Source organism: Manis pentadactyla, chromosome 3 (assembly GCF_030020395.1).
Source record: "Manis pentadactyla isolate mManPen7 chromosome 3, mManPen7.hap1, whole genome shotgun sequence".
In the NCBI taxonomy this organism is placed as follows: Eukaryota; Metazoa; Chordata; class Mammalia; order Pholidota; family Manidae; genus Manis; species Manis pentadactyla.
Window position 1 is genome coordinate 3,327,189 of NC_080021.1, and position 18,321 is coordinate 3,345,509.

The 18,321-nt window shown below is 63.6% G+C and overlaps 1 protein-coding gene across 1 annotated transcript; it reads right to left on the reverse strand.

Moving 5' to 3' along the window:
• Positions 1-1,765: 1,765 nt before the first annotated feature.
• GPR20 (G protein-coupled receptor 20) lies at positions 1,766-3,428 on the reverse strand. Its single transcript, XM_036922777.2, has one exon. The coding sequence runs from the start codon at positions 3,255-3,257 to the stop codon at positions 2,214-2,216; it is 1,044 nt and encodes a 347-aa protein (XP_036778672.2). The 5' UTR covers positions 3,258-3,428; the 3' UTR covers positions 1,766-2,213.
• Between the last annotated feature and the right edge of the window lie 14,893 nt (positions 3,429-18,321).

Below are 18,321 nucleotides of genomic sequence, written 5' to 3' on the forward strand. Positions count from 1 at the left end.
GCAGGGGTTCCCCTCCAGGCCCCCAAAGCTGCCCCGGGCGGTGGTGGTGGAACTACAGGCCCGCTGTCGCGGCTCCTCCTGCGGAGCCCTGCCTGCCCACAGGACAGGAGTGCAGTGGAGGGGGACACGTAGACCCCCACCTGGCTCGGCGCCCGAGTGACCCCTGCCTGCCAGCCAGGGCGCCGAGTCCAGGGCATGAAGGGAATAAGCAGGTTTAATTCAGGATGAGGACTTCTCGTTAAGGAGACTGTTTACATCAGATATAAATACACATGCCCACATCACCGGGGCCTTAAAAAGTCCCGGAGGGGAGGCTGTGGGGAGGGGAATACAGGCCCTTCACACACTGGCTCCTGCAGGACCAGGGACAGGCTGACCGAGGGGGCCAGGGTCGGGGGGAGCCGGCCTCAGGAGGGGGGGCCAGTGTCCCGTGGGGTGAGTCCCTTCCCCAGGGCCCAGCCCTCCAGCTGCAGGGAGAGGAGGAAGAGAGGTGAAGAGTGGGGATCCCGAGGCCCACCTAGCAAGGGCTCTCCAGGGCGAGGCCCGCCCCCATTCCCCCCTGGGCGGCCACCCCTTAGGCTGGGGTCGTGGGAGGCCCCCTGGCCCAGTCTCCCCACCCCCAAGTGTTGAGCAGTCCCTGGAGAAGTCAGGTTGGATGGTGGGATTTCAGACTGGGGACGAGGAGATGGGCCTTGGGCACCTGCCTGGGTTTGGGCCCCAGGTCTGCCCCTGGGCTCTTTCCCCCATGAGCAGGGTGGAGTAATGAGGTGAGGGGTGTGACGCAGGGCTGGGGGAGCTGGGACCCAGCAGGTACCAGCCAGCTCTTCCCCAGGCTTGTGCTGGCTCACCTGCCCTAAAGACCCCTCCTCGCAGAGGAGGGGATTGCTCCGGACAGGTGACAACCCCCCGCCCCAGCACAGCATTCAGCTAGTGTCGGCCACACACTCTGTGTGAGTTAGAGGGGGAACCAGGAATGGGCCTTAGGACTGCTAACCCCCGAGGACAGCCCGCAGGTGACGCTGGGCTGGGACACACGCCTGACGCTGACCCTCCCTCTTCTGTCTGGTGCTGGTCCACAGGCCCAGACGGGACAAGGCCCTGCCTGGACTGCCACTGGCACTGCTCCTCTGGGCCAGTCTCGCTCTCGCCGTGTGGCTCCCCACTCCCGGCTCCCTCCTTTCCCCAGAGCCAGGCCCCTCCTCTGCCCCAGGCAGCTCAGGGTCTCTGGTAGGACTTCCTCTGTGAGCCGGGGGCTGGGGAAGCTCGGGCCCTGAGCCTGGCACTCAGTCAGGGCTGGGATGGCGGTGGTGGCTATCCTGGTGACCAAGCCCACTGCTTCTCGGGCATCCAGGCCCAGGAAGCAGCCCTGGGCGGGAGGCTCAGTTACCCCCAAACCCAGCAAGCCTTGGGCTCCCCTGGGCCATGGGCCAACATCCCCCACCCCAGCAACCCCACGGGGTCCTGGCCCCTGGGCTGCAGTAGGAGTTGGCAAACACAGTACTGGCCTTGTAGTACCCAGGCATTCGCTCTATGACCCTGGCCCAGAGCTCCTCTCCCCACAGTGCCTCCCACCCTCATATAGCAGACTAGAAAGGGCTTGTGGGAGCTTGGATGAAGACATGCGCCCCTCGGGCCTGCAGGGATCCCACAGAGGCACAAGCCCCTTGGCCTGCAGGGGTCCCACGGAAGCATGCGCCCCCCAGGCCTGCTCCCAGCTCCCACGGTGTCTGTGTCCCAGCTTCCTTGCGTTGGACGGGGTGCTGGAGGGGAGCGAGGCGGAGGGCAGAGGAGGGGACCTCCTTAGGTTGTCTTTTAAACTTTCTTTACCGGTAAAAAATTCATCCCTGTTCCTTAGGAAGCCCTTTGGGGGGCAGAAAGGCCTGGGGGTGGGGGGTGGGGAGCGCCTCCTGGCTGCCCCTCTGAGTGTCCAGCAGCCACAGTCTACACCCTAGGGATGGCAGACACTCAGCATCCAGCCCACCCACCCAGCCTGGAGCTCACGGCCGACACTGCGAATCAGCCCGAGTTCAGCGGCCTGAGAGTCTTTCCCCGTGGAGCGCACCGGGCAGCCAGCACCAGTTGATCAGTGGGAATCTGATTTGCCATAGGGGCAAAGCAGATGTCTATGCTGTCCTTGACCTGGCATGCCTAGCCCATTCCTGACCTTTGACCCCTTTGCAGGGTCCTGCTGACTGAGCCTCAGGCCCTTTAGCCTAGGCCTGGGTGAGGGTGCGAGGGCCAGTGCAGAGGCCGAGCGGGAGGCCAGAGCCCTTGGAGCTTTTGTGCATGCCGGCCGCGCTGCCGCCGGGCTCCCGCTCTGCCGTGTGCCGCTGGAAGAGGCCGCGGACCGTGGCTTGGAAGCTGCTGGTGACAAAGCAGTAGACGATGGGGTCCATGCAGCTGTTGAGGCTGCTGAGGGTCACGGCCACGTGGTAGACCACGAGACTGGTGCGGCGAGGCACTTTGGGCCACAGCGCCACAGCCACTTGGCGGGCGTGGAAGGGCGTGAAGCAGATGAGGAAGATGACGAGCACAGTGAGCAGCAGCTGCATGGCCCGCACACGGCGCTGGCGGCCCTGGCTCAGCAGGCCGGGTCGCGACAGTGCGCACACAATGCGGCCCGTGAACACGCTGATGACCAGCAGGGGCAGCAGGAACTCCAGGATGGTCAGCGCGAAGACGCGGCAGCAGGGCCCGCTGCCCGCCGTCAGCACGGACAGGGTCACGGCACCGGCGGCCAGCCACACGCAGGCGCACACGGCCCTGGCGCAGGCGGGCTGCCGCCAGCGGCGGGACCCGTCAGGCCGCACGATGGCCAGGTAGCGGTCCACGCAGATGCAGGTGAGGAAGAGGATGGAGCAGTGCATGTTGAGGAAGTAGCCGAAGACGGGCGGGAAGGCGCATGGCAGGCAGCCCTGCGTGCCGTAGAAGACAGCGAAGCGCATGGGCAGGGACAGGCCCACCAGCAGGTCGGTCACCACCAGGTTGATGGTGTAGATGACCGATGGTGTCTTGGCCTGGGTGCGGCAGCAGAAGACATACAGTGCCAGCCCGTTGAGCACCAGGCCTACCAGGAAGATGACGCCATGCACCGCCATCAGCGCCAGCCACAGGCCTGGGAAGGTGGCGTGCAGCTCCTCGTCCATGTGGGCAAACAGGTGGAACAGGGGCGTCTCTGGCATGCTCATGTTGGTCACCTCTGCTGTGGCATTGGGGACTGTCGCGGCCGAGGGCCCTGCGGGGGGCTCAGAGGGCATGGCAGTGGCCAGCGCGGCCCCAGGCCTGGAAGGAAGGTCGACAGGTTACCCCAGGCTTACAGGAGCCCTGCCTGGAGGCTGGTCTGGCTGGACTCACTGCTCACCGAGAGCCCCAGCGCTCCTTCCCGGCTGGGCCCTGAACCACCTGCTCTCCCTACACCCTCTGGGCCTGGCACTTGTCAGTGTGGAGTTTCTTTTTGCAGGAGGCTAAAGCTCAGAGCCTGTTCCTCACAGTAGCAGGAGGCAAAACCCCTTGCCATGAAGGAACTCTCTTGCCAGGACTGAGGGGGAGACAAAGGCGATGAGCTGTAGGTACAGGTTAAGAGGAGGGGCCAAGCACCTGGTGTTTGAGGCTGGGCTGTGATCCTGGCACCTCCCTGACTGACTGTGCAGCTTTGGGAATCGCTTGCCCTCTCTGTGCCTCCTGTCCTAACTGACACGTTTGGGGTGGTGGAGCTGCTGCTGGAATTAACCGAGTACAGCAGCGCCCAGTGCGTGGCTGTGCCAGGTAAACACAGTTCTGCTTAGACAGAGCCTGGCCCATGGTCCCCCCACCCCGCTGCCCCCATGCCCACGGTTCAGGGCCGTCGTCTTCTAGGCCACTCATCTGTCCTCGCCTCCTTGACACTGGCACCAGGTCAATGCCCTAGGCTGGGGTCCTCACAAGGGGCCTTGCCTAATGGGCCTGGATTGGGGCCGGCTGAGAACCAGCTCCCCAGGCACCCCAATTCTCGCCCAGCCCTGGAGGCCTGTGATTCTTGATGCCTGGGGCCAGGTCCCAGCAGCGGGTGTAAGTTAAATAAACGCTGTGCTCCTGCCTTGCCCCAGACCCTGCCTGTGAGGTGGGTGGGGTGTGCTGGGGCTGCCCTCTGTTTACGTTCCTGTGCAGCTGTTTAATGTGCCGAGATTTATCCCTTTATTTATAAATGAAGGGTTGACAGTCCCCCACTCCCACCCCAGATGGGGCTGATGCTCCAAATAAGGACATTTCTGGCATTTTCATGAGAAAGGAGAAGGCTTTGGGGAGAGGCAGGGAGGAGGGCTGCACGTGGGACTTCCCAGGCATGGTGTGCCCTCCCCCACCTGAAAGGGGAAGGGAAGACCTTCCCCACTTCTTGGTGGCCAGGGGAAGTGAGGCATCCCTGACAGCAGGCTGGATGCTGCCCACTCCCCCTGGGTGGCTCCACAGCCTTGGGCAACAGACTCCCCCTGGCAGTTTCCGCCCTGTGAACCCAGGACACTGAATCCTGCTGGCTGAGGGACTGGGGGCACCAAATGCTCCGCCTGGCAGCGGGGTGGGCACAGCAGAGGTGGGCGCTGGTTGAGGCCTGGAGGGAGGCTCTGCGGAGCCGGCAGCCACCTCTATCCTGGCCTCAGGGAGGCCAGCAGCTGCCTGAGATCACCCAGCTGCGCCTCTGCCTCTGGGACCTGGCCCTGGGAATCTACTGAACATTAAAGCTGTTGGGAGGTCACATGCCGGGCAGGCCTCTGTTTGCTGGTCACCCTGCTGCACGCAGGCCCAGGTCCCAGCTCGTGGTGTCCTCTGCACTGGGCTGCTCTCTGCTCATTACCATTACCGACCTAACAGCAGGGGACAGTGTGCTGGTGTCTGGGCAGGGGATGGGAGGGGTGGGGGGTGCCAGGCGGGAGGGACATCTGGGGCGGGAAGAGGCCTGTGGGCACCAGGGGGCAGCGAGGGGAAGCGTGGGGATGCAGCCTCAGCCTGGGAGCCCAGCACTTCAGGCTGTGGGCCTCGTCCCCTGGGGAGTGGGGGGCCCCAGTAGGCTCCCCAAGAAGGACAGGGTGGCCTCTTAGCATGTCCCTCTTCTATGAAAAAAGCCTGGAGGAGTGCTGAGAGCTGGTCCCTGGGGCGCGCGGCAAGCGGCTTTTTGGATTCCTTGCACATACTGCTCAGTTTTCTAATGTGTCTGCACTAGGTCTGCATTAATGCTGTGATCAGAGATGAATAATAAACCTCACAGAACATTTCCTCTGGGAGATGGGCCCAGGATGACGCTGGCCCAGGGATCCTGCCCTCCCAGGCGACTCCCCAGGGCCAGCCTCGCGTGCTGGCCAGCAACTCGCTTGAGGTGCTGGGGGCTCTGGGCCAGGGCTGCAGGGCCTGGGTCCTCCAGAGCTCAGGAACAGGCAATATTCTCAGGACCCTGCAGAGGCCAGATGGGTGGGGAAAGGGGAGACGCCTGCAAAGTACACTGATCACACATAGAGACGTGACCCCAGTTCCATCACGACCTCAGTCCCTGTCATACTCTGACCCTGAGCCTGGTCACAGGCTGACCCTGAGCCTGGTCACACACTGACCCTGACCCTGGTCATAGGCTGACCCTGAGCCTGGTCCACACTGACCCTGGCCCTGGTCACAGGCTGACCCTGACCCTGGTCACAGGCTGACCCTGACCCTGGTCACACACTGAGCTCTGGTCCTGGCCACAGCGTCGGCCTCACCCCTGGTTTTCTACACCCACCGCTTTCTCTTTACTCTGCCGAGTGGGGCTGTCTCTGTCTATTGAGGACCTCTACAAGCGCCCCAGCACACCCTGTTGCCCTGCCTCATAGTGGCTAACATGCTGAGTTAATCATTCAGTAGCCACCCTGTGGGCACCCACTCGCTTTGCTCCAAGGAACTCAGATGGCAGGACTCCAGCCCGTGCTTAGCCCGTGAAGCCGGGCCTTCTGGGCAGCTGAGCTGCTGGGGGCCCCCAATCAGGCTGCAGGTTGCAGGTGGCCCTGCCTCTCTGAGCAGATGTGTCTGGGCTGAGTGCCCCTCCCTCCGGGTGCCTCCCCCACATGACCTCAGGAAGGACTTTCCTTCTGGGGCCTCAGTTTCCCAAGGTCGCCACTGCCTCTGCTCTGCTGCTCCTCAGCACTCCGCGGGGATGGCTTCCCTCCTCAGCCCCCGAGCCTGCTTTGCTCAGGCGCGTGCCCCTCCGGGGGGTTGCTGACAACTCCACAGGGAGCCCCCACCCACCTTCCACGCTCTCAGCACCCAGGGCTCCTGCCCGCCCCTAGCCTCGTTCTCTCTCCTCCCACCCCCCATGCCTCGGACCCCACACCCTGCCTGCTGGCCAGTGCGGGGCTTGTCCACGCTCCCGTGGGAAGATGGAGCTCAGGGCAGTGTGGGGACGCCACAGCTGGTGCAGGCCAGGCCAGTGGGCGTGGTGGGGCATCTGAGCAATAACGTAACCAGAGGAGGTGCGGCCTTCGCGTCCGCCTCCATCCGCTACGTCACTCTGGGCTTGTTGATTGACCTCTCTGGGCCCCAGTCTCCCTGCCGGCAGTGCCGTGTCAGCAGAACCTTCTTCCTGCTGCTCCCGAAGGATTCATGGTGCCTGCTCCTGGGAAGGGCTGGTGCCATGGGACTGTGCCCGCTCAGCCTCCTGGCCTGTGGGCCTCTGCCATTCACACCGGAAATAACCAAGGCCCTGGGACGGACAGGCCAGACTCAAACCCGGGTCTGCCTAGGGCAAGCCCACAGCCAGGCCCTTGGCCATGAGGGAGGGCAGGGCACCCAGGCAAGTGGCCCCCTCTGCTGATACGCGCATGGCAGGCACCCACTCCCCATGTGCCTCCCTCCCTGCTTGGCCACTAAATATAGCCTGGAATGCGGGGAAAGGAGAGAAAGTCCTGCCGCTCTGCAGGGCCAGCCCGGCCCCAGGCCTACCCGCCAGGTCTGAGCGGGAGGCACAGACCAGCCCTTGGATGGGCCCCAGGCAGTGAGGAGTCCGAGTCCCAGACAGCGGGTCCCAGCCCCACTCTGCCGCTCCCTCCCCCGGGACCGTGGCCAGGTCAGGGAGCCTTGCTCTCCTCATCTGCTAAGTGGGGTCACTAGTGCCTTCCACAGCCTGAGGGGCAAAGCATGGCCCTGCCCTAGAGCCAGTCTGAGGCTCTGGCCCCTCTGCCTTCCTGGCAGGTTCCCCAGCCAGCTGGCTGAAGCCCAGCGGGCAGGGGCCATGTCCTCGTAGTGCCCGGCGCAATGCTGGGCTGGGCTGGAGCCTGGACACTGTGCCAGGGCAGCCATCCCTGGCTGGGAGGCTTTGCCCTGCCCAGCAGCCAGGTACTGCCCACTCCCGCAGCCCGCTGCACCTGCCCGTAGCAGGCACTTCCCCAGGCAGGAGGCCCAGGACGCAGGCTCCCCAGGGGTTTGGGCCAGGGGGGCAGATGCAGGCAGGCAGGGGGATGCGTGTAGCCAGCGCGAGTCCTAGCTCCAGCCTGGACTGCCTCACCCGAAGCCGGGCTCCCTCTCAGAACAGACCACGTGACGTTAAAGTCTCCGAGCCTCAGCTTCCTCATTTGTCCTGACGCATCCTCAGGAGGTGGCACTGGAAGGGTCTGGAGAGGGTTTTGGTGGGTGGGGGCGGGAGAGGGGGCAAGTATGAACAAAGGTTCGAGTTAGGAAGAGGGGGACCCCTTGGGAGTATGGCAGCAGGGGTGGGCATGAGCCAGGCCTTGCAGAATGACCTCTGCGCAGCCCCAGCCCCAAGGGCGGGCCCTGGGCCTGGGTGGGACAAACAGCTGGGGTGAGGCTGTGTGGGAGGGCGAGGGCGGGACCAGAGCTGAGCACCCGCAGACCCCCCAGCCCCTGTCCCGCACTGGTTCCTCGCTCTGCGGGCCTCTCGGCCCCGTGTCTCTCCTCCTCTCCTTCCCTGTCCACCTGTCAGAGGAAGGAAGGCCCGCAGGGGCCTCCATTCTGCCCAGGCCCGCCCAGGCCCCAGTCCCTCCATCTACACATGGGCACTTCCAGCTCTGAGGTGCTTCAGAGCTTGAGCAAGCCTGGGCCTTTGAACCCCTTCACTGCTGGGCACCACTGCCCATGTCTCTGGACTTTCAGGCACGACCCTTCAACACTATTCTAGAGGGCCCTCCGGGGAGCAGGGCAGAGGGATGGTGGACCCCTGGGGCTGGGGGCCTGGCCAGCGCTTCTGAGGCCAGGGGGAGGCTTCGCAGACCTCCAGGCCCAACAGTCTGCCTCCTGCCGCCCTTTGTGAGATAAACTTCTTCAGTGCTTGGCCCTGCTCGGCCCCTCGGCCCCGGGCTTGGCCCCTGCCACACTGAGCCCACGCTCCCTTGGGGGTGCTGACAAGCTGCCCAGGCTGCGCTGGTTGGTGACTGGCCCACCCGGCTCCCCACCACCAGCCCTGAGACTTCCACCGGCAGCTCTCTCGTCCCTGGAGGTGCAGAGCCGGTCGCACCGGAGGCTCGAGCTGCTGGTGGCCAGATTCTCCTCTAAGAAGCCTGCTGGGAGGGAGGCAGGGTCAAATGAGGAGAGATGGAGTCCTGAGGGGGTTTCTCAAGCTCCTGGGTCCAACCCTGCTTGAAGCGAGATGTTTTGGGACTTGTCAGTTACAGGAAGCCATGAGCTCCCTCTTTGGCTGAAGTCACTTTGAGCTGAGTTTCTTTCACTTGTGACTAAAATTATCCTGACTATGCACTCCTATCCACTTGCCTGCTCTCTTCAGTTCAGATGCCTCTTCCTTCAGAGAGCCCTCCCTGATTGTCTCAAGTAGATTTGCTGCTGCTTCTGGGCTCTCACAGCGCCCATGGCTCTGTCTTTGCCTGGCCGCTTGTCTGGCTTCCCCACCAGCCTGTGAATTGCTGGAGAGGAGCGGCCTGTACAGGCAGTCAGTAAATGTCAAGTGAGTGAAAGGACATGAGAGTTTAGCTTACACTTCTCTGAGAATGGGGAGCTCACTACTTATTAGGTTAGCCTGCCACATTATGAAACTGCTCCAAGGCAAGAGACACTTTCTCTATTGTGGCCCACAGAGACTCCCTCTGACCCTGGCCCGTGGCCCCTGGCCTCTTCGTGGCCAGCTCTCTCTATCTCTACCTCCTCCCCACAGGGGCCCTGCGGTGAGAGGGAAGTGGGGAGAGACATCTGGGTGCCTCCTATCATAGGGGAGTGGGGATGACCCATGTGTTACGGATGAGGACGCTGCCCACCAGATAGGGAGCTCCGGCAGCCAGCCCGAGGCCACCAGCAGGGCCTTGGAGCCTGTCCCTGGCTGAGCCGGCCCTGAACTCATGCTCTCCCCCTCGGAGAGCGCCTGCCGGGTATTCCCACGGGGCCTCAGTCCTCCCAGAGCCCACCCGGGTTGTGCCTTCCTTGGCCCCGCAGTGTCCACAGCCCAGGCCTTCCTCTTCCTCTTCCCCTCCTACACCCAACGCCACCTGCACCCATGTTCAGGTCCTCCTCCTGGCCTCCCCTCCCTGGGAGGCTTCATCAGACACGAGTGCCCTAGGGGTGGCGCTGGTGGGGTGCGCAGAGCCCCTGTCTGTCCCTCCATCTTTCTTGCTGGCTGGATGAACCCCTGAGCAGGGCCCCACCAAGGCCTCCAGGCGTTCTTCTCACCTGGCGTTCAATGCCCGCCAACCTGGCCTGGCCTCCCTGCAGGCTACTCAGGGCCCTACACTTGGCTTCTGCCCCTGGCTCCACTCACTGCCCACCAGTCCTCCCAGCTGGGCAGGGTTGATAGCCCCTCTAGGAAGCCCACCCAGTCACCCTGACCATCAGGCCCCTGCTTGCCCCGTCTCCCTTCCCCTGACCGCATCTACAGTGTTTAGTTGGAGTCTTGATGACTCAGTTCCCTCACCTGTGATGCTGGGAATCATATTTGTTGAATGAATGAATAGTAAGTGAATGAATGAAATCTAGCAGAGTGGCTGGAGGTGTGGGGTGGACTAAGTGAGAAGCGCCTACAGATGCCCCACAAAGTGCAGAATAACAGAGCCAGATGCTCCTGGCCCCCCCACCTGAATGGAGGCCCTGCCTGGGCCAGGCTGCCCACTGACGGGGAGAGGCCTGGGTGGTCCAAGGTGATCGGTGCAGGGGGAAGGAGCTCTGAAGTCACTGGACGCTGTCCCCTCCTGGGGCACACTCTCCACCCAGCCTTATGTCCACACTAATGATGGGAGCTGTGTCCACCCCCCCGACCCGCTCATAGCAGTGTGGGCCCTGCTACACAAGGCCAAGTCCCCCGAGGCTTAGGGTGCCGGTACCTGTCATGCTGACCTCCCCTTCCCAGCAGGTGCGGGTGTGTGCTGACACCCCACTGGCTCCTCTCAGAACCACCCCACCATCCCTGCAGCTCTCTCCCAGCTGCCTGACTGCCCCAGGGATGCCAGTCCTATAGCCTGGCTGCTACAAATGGGACCAGGTCAGCCAGGGCTTGGCCTCAGCGCCAGGACAACAGGTGGTTGCCTGGAGTTTGGTCAGGATCCCACACGCTGCCTGCAGCTGCTGCCATCAGGAGCTGGGAGGGGTGGGTGCGGAGGACAGGCCCAGCTTGCCCCCAGGGAAGGAGCTCAGAGTATCCGCTGCAGGCCAAGCACCCGCCGGATGCTTCATATCCACACAGCCGCTCCAAGTTTCACAGAAGAGGAAGCTGAGGCCCGGAGAGGTGAGCGGCGTGGGCTGGGTCTCATAGCATGAAACTGGTGTTGCTGGGGATCAGTCCTAGGTCCATCCAGGGTGGGGTGGGCACGGGGGGACCTGCACATGCCCGCGCATGCTCCTGATGTGTGGTCCTCATGGCCTTCCAAGGCCAACACGGCCATTATTGGGGGAACCGTCTGCCTGTTTATTTTTACGATTATTCTTGGTCTCATGGCCTCTGCCTTAGAACGTGGCCTGCTGTTTTTGGCTGGTCTGAGCCTCTGCTCAGGATAGCTGGGCCCTCACTGAGGTCCCCAAGAGGTGCCAGACTGGCCCTGGGCCCCCCGGCAGGCATGAAGAGGCGCCAGATGGAACGTGGGTCCCCAGGCAGGCCAGAGCTTCCTCCACCAGCTCAGGGAGAGGGTCCCGCAGGGGCACTGGGTGAACACCTGGGCACCATCACGCCGACTCTGCCTCCCGTTCCACCTTCGGAGAGCCTTGCTGGGCCCCGGGCCCTGGTGGAAATGCTGGTTCTCCTGGAGGCCCCACCCGTGCTCGCCCAGCCCTCCTGCCACCCCGGCTCAGCCGCCATCTCGGCCTGATGGCGGCTGCTGCGGCGCCCACCCCTTCCCTCAAGCCGGCCTCTCCAGGGTTTGGGGCTGCGCCTGTCTGGCCTCGGCCTACAGATGCTGTCCCCTCTGCCTGCCATACTGTCTTGGCCCGGGTCACCTACCGGAGGCCCCTTGTACCTGCAGGCCCCACCCACACGGTCCTCCCTGGGGGGCCCCTCCCTGGGGGACAGCTGTAATCCCAGTTTGCGGGCTGTCTTTGAGACGACCCCTTCCAGGGTCTCACTGACTCCTCCTAAGACACCCCCAAGTCGTCGTTGCTGGCCCCATTTTGCCTGTGAGGAAACTGAGGTCTAGGGAGGTTGAGTGGTTTGTCTGGGTCATCAGGTGGGAATGAAGGAGCTGGGATTTGAACTCTGCACTGTGGACCCTCTCTGCCTGCACCACGCCCCTGAAAGTTTGCACCAGTCTGCTATGCAGAGAAGGAACCAGAGGCCTAGGGGATGGCAGCTTGCCCCAGGCCACACAGCCCCGTGGCAAGGGCAGGGGAGTAGTTAGGACCCAGTGCTTTGGGGCGTGAGACCCGGCCTTGAACTCTGGTGCTGAGGGCACAGAGAGTCCCAGGCAGATGCAGCTCACATTCCAGGGCTCACAGCTGGGGCAAGGTGTGGGGAGTGGCTCTGGCTGGTCACCGGCAGGAGGGACCTCGGAGGGTATGGAGGAACCATGTTTCAAGCAGCGGGAGCACAACGAATGCAAAGGCCTGGGATAGGGGCTGCGGGAGGCCTGTGGGCCAGCCTGGGTGTGGGACAGCTTTGGCTTATTTCCAGGGTGAGCCCCAGGGTAGGGCCAGGTTCTGTCGGGGGTGCTCTTCAGGTCCTACTGTCACCTCCTTGGAGAGGCTCCCGACGGCCCAGTGGCCCGAGCCCCTTTCGCCTCTGTCTTACTTTATCTTCTTTGCAGATCCCCCCCTCCCTGGCAGCTTCATATTTATTTGCTTTCCTGTTCCTTGTTTCTCCTGTACTCAACGGGCAGTGCCAGGAGGGCCAGGGTCCGGGCTGGCCCTGCAGGCAGCAGTTGGTTGAACAAGGGAATGACATTTAGAGACTTCGGCGTCTTTGAGCCTTAGTCTCCTCCATGTGGGCATGCCGGGACCCACCTCATCGGACAAAATGCAACCAGCCTGCGGTGTTCCGCAGGTGCTCAGAAAACCTCCGCACACACCCCGGGGCTTCAGGAGCAGCAGGGGCTCAGAGAGTGGCAGTGACTTGCCCACAGCCACACAGCCAGGGAGCCTCCAGAGGGGAGGTGGTGCTCTGAGTGACCCTCTGGCTGGGAGTGACCGAATGTTGGCAGAGAGATGGGGGCCAGTGGGCAGGTCCAGCCTCCTGCCCGAGGGTTGTGTGCCACCGCCATCCTCTCCATCCCATCCATCCCCAGTCCTTTCCGAGGCCGCACAGCTGCTCCTTGTCGGCCCGCTCGGCACTCTGGCTACAGGCCAGTTCCCACCCCGCCTGCCCCTCTCGGGACCCTATTCCTGCTGTCTTCTCACAGGGCAGTGACTGCCAGTGAGAGCCAGATGGGGGCAGTGCCAGCCCCAAGGTCCACACTGGGGGTTGGGCGGGCCAGCAGCCCTGGGCCTCAGTTTCCCTGGCCCTAAGAGGATGGGCGAGGGGCCAGGGCTGGGGCCTCGGGCCTGAGCTGTGGAACCCCACAAGCGGCGTGCCCCCTCAGAGCCCATCTTTGCCTGTCTGGGGATGGTGGTGGCCGAGGTCCCAGAGCTTGTCAAATGTCTCTAGGGGCCCCAAACCCTTTCCCTGGCCTGGCCTCAGGCACCACCCTGGTGCCTTGACAGATGGGGAAACAGAGGCTTAGCTTTGAGCTTCCCAGCAGATGCTCAGTGGGAGTCCAATGAGTGAATGAATGAATGAATGAATGAAGTGCAATACAGGGGAAATGGAAGCCCACAGCATAGTGGGGCTGGGACTAGAAGGGGTGCCACACAGCACCTGGGAGCCTGCCCACCCCAGCCTGGCCGGCCCTCCCCTGCCTTGGGCTCGGCTTTCCCATCTGTACAATGGCCCCTGCAGGGCTCTGGGCTCCTCTGCCCTGTCGGGGCGGCTTCTCGGTTCCTCTCCTGCTTTCCCGCCTGCCCAGCTAGGGAGCAAGGACACCCCACACTGACCAGCTCTGGGAGGCCCAGCACAGCCCTCAGGGGACTCACCGCGCTTCCCCTGCTCCCGGGGCTGGAGACGAGGCGCCGCCAGAGCCTGGGAGGCCTCCCGCTGCAGCTCTGCCTTACTCTGTCCGCTGCCTGGACCGCGCCTGGGCCCTGACGTCAGGCCGGCACTAGGGGCTCCTTTTGGGCAAAGGCAGCGGGAGGAGGGGTGGGGGCGGGGCGGACTCCTTCCGCCCCTGCTATTCCCCGAGGAGCCTGATTCCAGGGCCCTGGGGGAGGGAGCCTAGGGCAGCAGCGCCCACAGCCCCGGCCAGACAGAGGGGGAAACTGAGGCACAGAGGGGCGGGGCCAAAGCTGTGCCACCCAGGTGGGGAGGGAGGACGGCCCCAGCACTGGCTCTCTGCACCCACCGGTGCCAGGCCTGGGAAGGCTGCTGGGACCCAGAGGGCAGGGCTGACAGTGGCGAGCTGTCAGCACACAAAGGTCCAGTTTTCTGCCTGGGAGGGACAAACGCATCCCACGGCCCTGCCCCGTGTGGCGGCCACACAGGTTCCCGTGCTGCTCTCAGGAGCCGGGCTGTTAGTTGGGGCGTGGGTGGACCCGTGACCTAGAAGGCACGCTCAGTCCTGGGCTTCCGTTAGTGCCCACTCGGGTGTGTCTCTGGGCTGGGTGTGGCTTCACAGGGGCACATGCGTGTCTGAGCTGGGGCCGGCGCCTGCCCAGTGCCCGTGTGTAACCTGGCATGGCCTCTGTGAGTGCCAAGCTCCCCAGGGACATGTGGGGTCGGGTGCTTGGGAAGACCTGGACCAGGTGACAAGGACCGGTGGGATGGGGCAGCAGGTCGTACATCTCAGTGGTCAGGCCTGAGCTGCACAGTAGTGGACATCCCTCCCCAGACAGGCCCCTGGCCAGTGTGGAGGCTTGTGGCCAGCCTGGGCCAGTCAGGGTTTCAGGGTCTGCGGGTGGCAGGGGCTAAGCTGGGGGGTGTAGGGTCAGGCCTTTGCACAGGCTGTTCTGTCTGCCTGAGTGTCTCCTCTGCCCCAGCCTCCTCCCCAGGCTGGCATTTACCCGTGCAGCTTATTACCAACATCCCTCAATCCAGCGCCTGCTGAGCTGGCCTCTGTGGGGTGCCAGGGACATAGGGACGACTGTGGAGAAGGGGCTCCTGGCCCGCGATCTCAAGCTGAGGAGAGGCCTGGCTGCAGTGCAGTGGCTGGGAGGGTTCTGGCAGGGGCAGATGTAACAGGAGGTAGGAGGCCAGAGGGGCAGAGGCCGGGAGGCCATCCACCTGGACTGCACAGCAGAGACCCCGCGAGCGGAGGGCAGGGATGGACGGCGAGGCCGGGAGTGGGCAGAGCCCCTGGAGGCCCACTTTTATGAGCTGGGCTGCTGCTGAGTCACACGGCAGGGCCAGCCAGGCCTCGTGCCCGCCTCCGAGGGCCTCGGGGCTCCACCTGGCACATGCAGGCTGGTGAACACAAGATGCCAGGGGACTGCCTGGGGAGCAGGGTAACAGCCTGGGTCAGCGTCCAGGACCCCTCGCCCCAGAGAGGCTCCTCTCTGTGGATGCAGGAGTCCCAGGGCTGGCGGGGAGGGTGCTGGAGCCTCAGGGTGATCCTCCTACGCACTTCAGCACAGGGACAATTTCACCCTTATCACCTCCACAGGCTAGGTCAGGCCAGACTGTGTGTGTGTGGGGTCAGAGGTCAGATGGTGGCTGGGTCAGGGGTCAGGACCCCTTCCAGTGGGTCTGATTGGAGCAGTGTAGGGTGCCACTCCTCTCCTGGAGCCCAGCCTGGTGGAGAGCCCTCCCCGAGCTCACAGGCACCCCCACACCCGCGCTTGGCTAGTGAGATTCCATAACACTCTGTCTGGGGCTCACGACCTGCCCGCGGTGCCCAGGCCACACTGCCACTACTGGAGCCTGCCATTCTGAGCAGTTAAGTCGCAAATAGCAGCAGGGGACACTCAGTGACAGCCAGGCCGGTCCCGGCACCAGGCCGGTGCCTGCAGCTCCAGACCTCATCTGTCTCCTGAGTGGCCCTTGTCTCGGTGGCGCTGGGGGATGTAAACATTGCCAGGACCCTGGCCACGTGTCCTGCAGTCTGCCCAGGGTCTTCCAGGGTAGGGGGGCACAGGACAGCTCTGTGGGAGGAAGACTCCCACCCAAAGGGGTCTGGACTCCCCTAGCCCTGGGGTGACCTGGGGAAGATAGGTGGCAGCTGCGGCTGGGTGGGTGACCTAAAGGTCAATGGCCACATGTCCCCTTACGTGCTCTGGACTCCATGGCAGGGGCCAGGCACCCATGGAGGAGGGTCAGGGTAGGCAGGGATTTTTCTGCCCCTAAAGAGAGGTGGTCTTGAGTGTCTGGGGCCAGGGGTCCCTTGAGCAGCTCTGGATTCCAGTCTGGCTGGACCACTCACTTACGTGACCTCAGTGTCTCCCCACCAAGTGGGGACAACACAGACTGAGAGAGACCCCACGCCAGGTCCCCTCCTGTAGGACGCACCCAGTCCTGCCACGTCATGTGGGACACTGGGCAGGAAGGCCCACCCCCAGCAGAGTTGGAGAAACGGGCTGGGCGTGGGGCTCGGGCTGGCCCACAGCAGTGAGTAGGGGTGTGGGTAGGACGGCAGGAGCTGCTGCCTGGAGGGCGAGTGAGGGGGCCTGGGCTGGGAGGTGCCCTCCTGTCCTCCACCTTGTGTCCTGGGAAGAACTGGGCCTGTCTGGGCTTCACAGCTGGGGCTCTGCCGCAGCCCTCCTGCGGGGAGGTGCCCAGGGGCCTTAGCACCGGCCTAGTGCAGTTATTGCAGGAACTCACTCTGAAGCCCCGGGAGCCATCACCTCTGGGACCTCTGGGACCACTGCCCTGGACGCAGCCCCACACTTCCCTGGGCCGCTCTCCCATGCCCCATTGGTCAAGCTAATCTTCGACTTTTACAGGTGGAGAAATTGAGGCCCAGAGAGGGATAGAGACCTGCCCAAAGCCCCCCAGACAGAAGGTCATTGCAGATTCTGCTGGGAACCGGGCCTGGGCTTCTGGGCTGCCTCTGGCAGCTGTGTGGCAGCCCTGACTCTTGGACCCACAGTCCACCTGGGGCAGGTTGTTTGACCTCCTATCAGACCCAGTGCCTGGGACCACGAGAACAGCCTCCATGTGGGTCCTTGGTGGGCATAGGGTGGGATGCAGTGTGGCTTTTGGTGCTGCTAAGGAGAGGCTGGTAGACCTGGCAGAGGCCCCCAGGCCCCTGGAACAATAGGAGGAACCCCTTTGGGTACAGTAGGGAGATGCAGGGACACTGGGCTCATTGATGAAAACCCCCAGGGTGGATCTGGCTGGGGAGGGCTTGCTGGAGGGGGAGGCCCGGCCAGCAGGCTCTGCAGGGCCCTGGGGCAGGCTTCAGGGCAGGATGGCAGAGCATCGCTCCCAGAGGAGCGGTGGTCCTGGCAGGGCTGCAGGCTGCACTCCGGCTCCATCCCAGGCCCTGCTTTAGGGGTCACACGTGCACTGTCTTATCTCCACAGCAGCCTGGAAGGGCAGGTGCCATTATGACCCCACCTTACAGATGTGGGAACTGGGGCCAAACGAGGCTGCTGACCGTGTCCCCCAGCTGGAGAGCAGCTGGCGAGAGTCTGAGCCAGACCCCTCAGTCCCACGGCGCGCTTCCTCCACATCGCAGCCCAGGACACACGTGTCTGCTTCTCCCTCCGCCCTCCAACCCCCAGCCCCTGCACACATGTGCAGCACCCTGGCCTGTTCCAGCCCCCGTACGTGTGCGTGCACTTGCTTCACACACGGCCTGCATGTACACACACACACACTTGCATGTGTGCACAAGGCACACATGACACACTGCTGTGCACACATGCATACACAGACACACATGTACATGCACACGCATGCCCCTCCCCAGCCTCCTGGCTTATGTCAGGTCCTCTAGGGAGGCATGTCTGCAGCCCTCTCCCACATGTGCAGGCTGGGCCCTGGCTGGAGAGGACCCATTTCTAAACAGGAAAAGCTCTCTTGGGTGGCAGTAAGTCTTCCCTGTGTCAAACATTCCTGCCTGGCCTGGCCCTGCTGGCCTGGGGTCACACCCGGCTCTGTCTGGCTTGACTGGGGAGGCCACCCACTTGGCCCACCTTTTATATGAAAGCAGACTGTGGCCCAGGAGTGGAGCTCAGCCCTCCAAACTGACTGCTGCTTCAACCTCCTCTGAGCCTCCCCGCAGTCTGAGTGGGGCTCCCCCTCATGGCCCTGGCCCCTCAACTGTGATGGCCAGGGGAGGCAGGGGTGCATCTCGGTCCTCCCTGAGACCCCAGAGCCCAGCCAGGTCCAGCTCAGGAGATGCTGGGGGAAAGGCAGAGAGGACAGTGGGACAATGGCTGCTGGTCTAACCGGAGGCATCCCATGTGCCTGGTGGTTCCAGTCCTGAACTTGGATGACCACAAGGAGTCAGGGTGGGGCGAGGGAGCTTCAGGGGCCAGGCCGTGGTGCCCCTGCCACCTTGGGACCTCCTACCAGGGCTGAGGATGAGGCAGGGCTGCTGGGCTACTTGGTCACCAGGGTGAGAGACAGAGAAGGCCTGCCTGCAGCCTGAGCCCCATTCCCTGCCCCACAGCCTCCTCTGGACTTGGTCCAGGCTGGGAGGGCCCTGGAGGGGCTGCAGCAGGTACCCGAGGGAGCCCTGGTCCTCTGGCCTGAGGACATCATGGGGTGGGCTGGGCCTGTCCCCCTGTAAGTCCTAGGCTCTGTGATACAAAACAGTGCAAGTGGTGACCTAGGGGGTCAGTCACTCAGCAGGTAATGGTGGCTGGGGTGTAACAGTAACAGCTGCCATTTAGGGGGTGCTCACTAAGTTCCAGGCATGGGGTGGGGTGCTCCAGGTGTTCCCTCAGTGGGGGCAACCTTGCTGCCATCCTTGT

What these genes read in the sequence shown, in the direction of transcription:
- GPR20 (XM_036922777.2), bottom strand. Translation starts at nt 3,257, where the DNA reads ATGCCCTCTGAGCCCCCCGCAGGGCCCTCGGCCGCGACAGTCCCCAAT.